Raw genomic sequence first — 6439 nt, 5'->3', positions numbered from 1 at the left:
GGAACAGAACTAAGCCAGCAGCAGTACGAGATATAGCTGTAGTAAGTACAGTCATTTATCCTGAACGACAGACAGACAGACAGAGAGAGAGAGAAACAGATCGAAGCTCTTAGTGGCAGTTGAAAGTGTAAACCATGTGTTCTCCTAGGAAGAAAACAACCGCCTCGGGCGTCAGGTAATCAACAGGAATTTTCTTCTTAAGAATGTGCGTTTCTTTCTTTCTTTCTTCACACGCGCCTTCTTGATGCTGGCTGGTGATTTATACTGATTTATACAGTGTTTGACTTGTTAGGAGTGTTCTGGCAGCGTCTCTCGTCTCAGCTTCAAAGAGCCGGGGAAGTGTTGTTTCTGTCAGACACGTCGGTTATTTTTAGACGGGAGTTTTTAGATGTGTGCCTGTGAGTGTGAAGAGATGGATGGGCTGGAAATGTTTAAATCATACGACTAGTTGTGAGTGCGTTTTATCGTGAGGAATCTGTATCCTCCGATGACGGAGGTGGTGGTGTCTGTGATGGATGCAGGTGTTCGTTCAACCTCACAGGGGATCGGTTTGAGTCTGTGATGACCGATTATGGGATGGGTTAGGCGGGGGAAGTCATTACAGACAAATGGCTGGGGAGCTCCTTGGGATGTTTTACAAGCTCTCTGGGATGTGTCACAGCTGTGGTGCGATCAGCTCTCTCTCTCTCTCTCACTCACTCACTCTCACTCTCACTCTCACTCTCACTCTCACTCTCACTCTCACTCTCACTCTGTCTCTTTGTCTCTCTCTCTCTCTCTCTCTCTCTCTCTCTCTCTCTCTCTCTCTCTCTCTCCTTCCTTTCCTCTTGGTGTTACGGGCTGAGAGGGGGAGGGGGGAGGTGTTGATCACCATTCACACTGCAAGATCAGACAAGGTCACCAACAATCAATTCAACAATGATGACCTGACCTGATCAGACAATCACCATCTTTGTTTTAGCCACATTTAAGTCAGATAGCTCAGCTGGCACCACCCAATCCATCTACAGCCGGGCTCCATGGAGACGTTTCTAAACCAAGCCTGGTTCTGATCCAGCTGTATGGTTGTGTGTGTGTGTGTGTGTGTGTGTGTGTGTGTGTGTGTGTGTGTGTGTGTGTGTGTGTTACTGATCCAGCTGTATGGTTGTGTGTGTATGTGTGTGTGTGTTACTGATCCAGTCTGTATGGTTGTGTGTGTGTGTGTGTGTGTGTGTGTGTTACTGATCCAACTGTATGGTTGTGTGTGTGTGTGTGTGTTACTGATCCAGCTGTATGGTTGTGTGTGTGTGTGTGTGTGTGTGTGTGTGTGTTACTGATCCAACTGTATGGTTGTGTGTGTGTGTGTGTGTGTGTGTGTGTTACTGATCCAGCTGTATGGTTGTGTGTGTGTGACTGTGTGTGTGTGTGTGTGTGTGTGTGTGTGTGTTACTGATCCAGCTGTATGGTTGTGTGTGTCGTTCTCCAGGTTGCCCTGTAAATGTCTGAGAAGCCTGGAGCCCAGCATGAGGAAGGCGACCAGGACAGCGGTGGGCGTATCCAAGGTTACGGCGGGCAGCACTAAGACCCAGGCGGGAGAGAGAACCAAGTCGGAGGGCACCTCCACCTCCACCTCCACCTCCACCTCCTCCGCCATGGGCACCGCCGGCAAGAGCACAGCCAAGACCTCAGCCTCTGCATCACTCTCTAAGGTATTTTTTTAGATCAGATTACATTACGTGACGTTAGAATTATAAGGTTCTATCTCCATTTTTGTCAAAATTGAGTTTTTTACATAATCTGATCCATTAGGTGTTTATTAATGCTTGTGTGGTGTTATTTTTAAAATGTTAGTAATTCTTAAAACACAAACAACTTTGACGCTCAATATCTCTGAACTACCCTAAACGGAGAGAGATCCTTATAATTCCAAGCTCACGATTAGGCTAGATTCAACTTTATTGTCATTGCAGAGTACAAGTACCACACAACGAAATGCAGTTTAGCATGACATAGTTATGTAATACAAATTATATTATACAGTAGGGCTGCAACTAACGATTATTTTGGTAGTCGACTAATCTGTCGATTATTTTTTCGATTAGTCGTGTGGCTTTTCGCTGCGCGTAAATGGCGACGCAGAAGCATAAATCCGGCTTAACTAGCTATCTAACCTAACGTTACGCCAAGCTACAGCTGCTCACAGAGCTAGTTGATTGGCTAGCTAGCATTGCTGGCTAGACTACAGACAGCTCACGTTAGTAGGCTACGCTTGGCGCTGTTTATCTTACAGACAGCTCGCTGGTGGACTCAACATAATTGAAATAGCATTCACTTATCAAGCATCATTCATGATCATCCACCATGACTACCTGGTATTTTAATAGCGACCACCCCTCACTTCATTTCATCTCGCGTTCTCCTGGCTTCAACATGGAAAACCCCTGCTACGTAACGTTACATACAAGCGCCTCTGTCTGTCACACGCGTGCCACAGGGCAAATAAATTAATAGCACAAACGCTCATAGCATGTACAGCCCTGTCCATGAGACGTTGTTTTCCAACATGTAACAGTAAAGCTAACATAAACATTACAACCCTAACAATATAACGTTAGCCAGTGGGCTAACAACGTTAGCTAAAACTTACCCAGCTGATTCTTGCATGGCTCCCGCAAAAAAAAAAAAAAAAAAAACGTTTTTTTTAATGCGATTAGTCGACACAAAAATTTCACGCCGACGAGTTTTTATGATCGACGTCGTCGATTATGTCGACTAATCGTTGCAGCCCTATTATACAGTATTATTATTACAGTATTATACATTATACTATTATATACATTATACTATATATAGTAGGCACAATCATGTGTGTACACTCACTACCTGTTTTGAACTGTGTAATGTTGATTCTTAGAAAGGTAGGTGTTTATTAAAATAATAGACAACAACACATTTTTTATTTTATTACCTCAACTCACCAACTGCCAAATAGTTCCGGAACCCTCACCGCCTAGAGGGCCTCATGTTTTTTTATGTGTTATCTGCCTAGCAACAACACTCTGGCTCGAAAATTAAGCATCGTCAATATTTATGCATTTCTGGTGAATAAAGTCACCCTTGGCTCTCTAAGATGTTGACAGTTTGGGCGACTGTATTCACCCTCAGCACTGAATGAGTTAACACAGTAACCATGACTACGGGTGTCCCTTATCCACCGTGCTTCAGAGTGTCTCTGTTCTCATTGGCCCAGGCGAAGAGCAGCGATGACCTGCCTTCAGCCACTAGTGCCGCGGGAGGAGGAGGAGCCTCAGCAGGACACGCCCCCGCGGCCAAGGCCAAGAAGCCCAGCTCCGCCCACTCCTCCACCTCCTCCACCGCTGGACCCAGCAACCTAGAGGGCAGGACCAGAACCGCCAGCTCAGGTACATGGTCAAACCCTACACTACAGATCACCCCTACTCTACAGCACAAACACACACTTTAACTGTCAAATCACTGCTAGTGAAAGGGAGCCGATTTAATGTTCAGAATTTTATTTTCGAAAAATGTTAAATATATTTCAGCGTTGTTGAAAATCAACGACACACTCCCTAGTCAACTAACACAGCTTGTTTTGTGAGCCTGCTAACAATGTAAAGTAGTGTTATAGTTAACTAGGTAGCAGTGGGGGGGATTTACTCACCCAATCCATTGCGCTGTTGCAGTATTTTGGCTTGACCAGCGAGTTTGTGTTTGCGTGATTCTCAACAACGTAGAAACGTAGTTCCATGTTTCAAAAGAGAAGTCGGAACATTTTGATTGGTTGCCGATATGAGGACCAAAAGCATTAGAATGTGTCACGTTATGCTTCTGCAGTCTTTTATAGTCCTCTTCCCATATAGTCACAATGGATTAATTCCTCTTGACTTCCTGTTTTTTTTAACCGTTGTTGTTGTTGTGGTGTTGTTGTTGCCGCCCTCAGGCAGACGCGCTCCGTCCTCCCTGTCCAACAAAGAGAACTTTCTGAGGAGCGCCGGCACTAGGAAACCCTCTGGCACCGGGCCCTCCTCCTCCTCCGACGGACCCTCGGCCGGACCCCCGCCGCCGCCCAAGAGGACCCGCTCCCGCGCCGTGGCCGTGGCCGAGTCCGAGTCGCGCATGAGCAAGTCCCGCTCAGACGGCCAGCTCAGCAACAAGGCGGCCCTGGAGAGCCGGGTCAAAGACCTGCTGGGCCTGGCCCAGAGCAAAGACGTGGAGATCCTCCACCTGCGCAGCGAACTGAGGGGCATCCGGGTCCAACTGGGCCTGCCGGAGGAGGAGGAGGAGGAGGTGGCGGTGGGTGGAGGAGAAAGAGTAGTGGGAGGAGAAGAAGGGGAAGAAGGGGGGAGCAGAGGGAGAGAGGAGGGCGAAGGGGAGGAGACGGCTGCAACGTCCGAGGTGGTCCAGCCTCCGCAGGAAAAGGAATCCGCATCCGCCGCCACCCCTTCTTCTCTTCCTTCTCTTCCTCTTCCGCTGATCTCGGCCGACGTGGAGTCCACCCTGCTGCTGCTGAAGGACCAGAACCAGGGCATCCGGGGCGAGCTGAACCTGCTGAAGAGCGAGAACCGCATGCTGAAGGACCGCCTGAACGCCCTGGGCTTCTCCCTGGAGCAGCGGCTGGAGAGCCCCCTGAAGGGCCCGCCCCGCCCCGGGGGGCTGCCCCCCTGCCTGAGCCCCGTGCCCATGGGGGGCGGCGGCGGGGGGGTGGTGGTGGTCGTCAGCGGAGGGGGAGGCGGGGGGGTGGGTCCCTCCTCCTCCTCCTCCTCCCTCCAGGGGGAAGTCTCCTCCTCCCCGCACGGCTCCACCCACAGCGGCTCCGCCCGAGGCTCCACCGAAGACCTCCTGTCGGACCAACGCCGCCACAACCACAACAGCCACCACCACCACCGCAGCAGCAGCAGCCGCGCCCTGTCCCCCGAGGCGCCCGACAGCGAGTGCAGCGAGGCCTACCAGCCCACCATCACCTCCAGCGACGACGCGCTGGACGCCCCCTCGGGCGGCTCCGCCTCCGGCTGCTCCTCCGAGTCCGAGAGCGGTGGCGGCATTGGTGGCGTTGTCGGCGGTGGCGTTGTCGGCAAGGAGGAGGAGGAGGAGGAGGAGGAGTCGCGTTCCACCCACAGCGAGGTGTCGGCGGTGGCCTGCCTGACGGAGCGCATCCACCGGATGGAGGAGGACCAGCACTGCACCTCGGAGGAGCTCCAGGCCACCCTGCAGGAGCTGGCCGACCTGCAGCAGATCGCCCAGGAGCTGAGCGCCGAGAACGAGCGCCTGGGCGAGGAGAGGGCCGTCCTGGTGGACTCCCTCTGCCAGCAGGGGGACCGCTTGGAGCTCTGCGGCCGCCAGGCGGACTACTTCCGCGGCTTGCTGGACGAACACCGCGTTGCCTACGCCTCCTCGTCCTCTGACAACCAGGACGACCCGGCCAAGAGCGGCCGCTACCTGGAGCTGGAGCGTCGCTACGCGGAGCTCAGCGAGGGCACGCGCTTCGAGCGGGAGCAGCTCCTGGGCGTCCAGCAGCACCTGAGCGGCGCGCTGAAGATGGCGGAGCAGGACAACGCGGACGCCCAGGGGCTGATCCAGGCGCTGAAGGAGCGCGTGCACGCGGCGGAACGCGCCGCCGACGTGGAGCGCCGGGAGCGGGCGGTGGCGGCGGCGGAGATGCAGGCGCTGCGCGAGGCGCACGGCGGCGACCAGGCGGGGCTGCGGGACTGCCGGGCGCAGCTGGAGCTGGAGAGGCGGCGCGTGGCGGAGCTCTACGCCGCCCACGCCGCAGGGGACAAGAGCGACATACGCCACCTGCTGGAGAGCGAGCGGCGGGACAAGGAGCGGGCGGAGGCCAGGGCGGCGGCGCTGCAGGAGGAGCTGGGGCACACGCGCGGCGAGGCGGCCAGGCTGCAGGACGGGATCAGCAAGGTGAGACCCAGGGGTCAGGGACAGGAGGGAGGGGGGAGGAGGGAGGGGGGCGGGGGGGAGGGATGAGGGAGGGGGGGCCTTTATTTTGAAGGGATATGAGAGAAACAGCACATTGGGATGGTGAACATGCTTAATATTCAGATGCTCATTCCCTGAGACGTTTTAGTGGGCTGTGATTGGGTGGGGCTCTACTGTCATCTGACAGTAGTAGTAGTAGTATTAGTAGTAGTAGTCATCTGTTTTTATGTGTGATTGACCCCAACCCTAACCCTGTGTGTTTATTTAAGTGTGTATGATTGTGTGTTTATTTAAAGGTGTGTGATTGTGTGTTTAGTTAAGTGTGTATGATTGTGTGTTTATTTAAGTGTCTGTGATTGTGTGTTTATTCAAGTGTGTATGATTGTGTGTTTATTTAAGTGTGTGTGATTGTGTGTATGATTGTGTGTTTATTTAAGTGTGTGTGCTATATTTAAGCATATGTGTGATCCATACAGTATCTGTGTGTGTGTTTTTGTATGTTTTGTATGTA

General features: G+C 52.6%; 1 protein-coding gene across 1 annotated transcript in view; it reads left to right on the top strand.

The window, feature by feature from the left end:
* Window positions 1-1631: 1631 nt before the first annotated feature.
* specc1lb (sperm antigen with calponin homology and coiled-coil domains 1-like b) overlaps window positions 1632-6439 on the top strand; it is a gene marked incomplete at both ends in the record, with an annotated part of 33242 nt that continues 28434 nt past the window's right edge. The window contains 5 exon segments of the mRNA XM_080529695.1: window positions 1632-1688; window positions 3230-3401; window positions 3941-4287; window positions 4339-4676; window positions 4890-5910. Of these exon segments, the coding sequence (XP_080385821.1) occupies window positions 1632-1688; window positions 3230-3401; window positions 3941-4287; window positions 4339-4676; window positions 4890-5910 (1935 nt within the window).

The sequence above is a fragment of the Nansenia antarctica genome (genome assembly GCF_963989245.1).
Source record: "Nansenia antarctica genome assembly, chromosome: 4".
In the NCBI taxonomy this organism is placed as follows: Eukaryota; Metazoa; Chordata; class Actinopteri; order Argentiniformes; family Microstomatidae; genus Nansenia; species Nansenia antarctica.
Note: the sequence above shows the minus strand (reverse complement) of the source record. Positions and strands in the feature narration are given on the sequence as shown.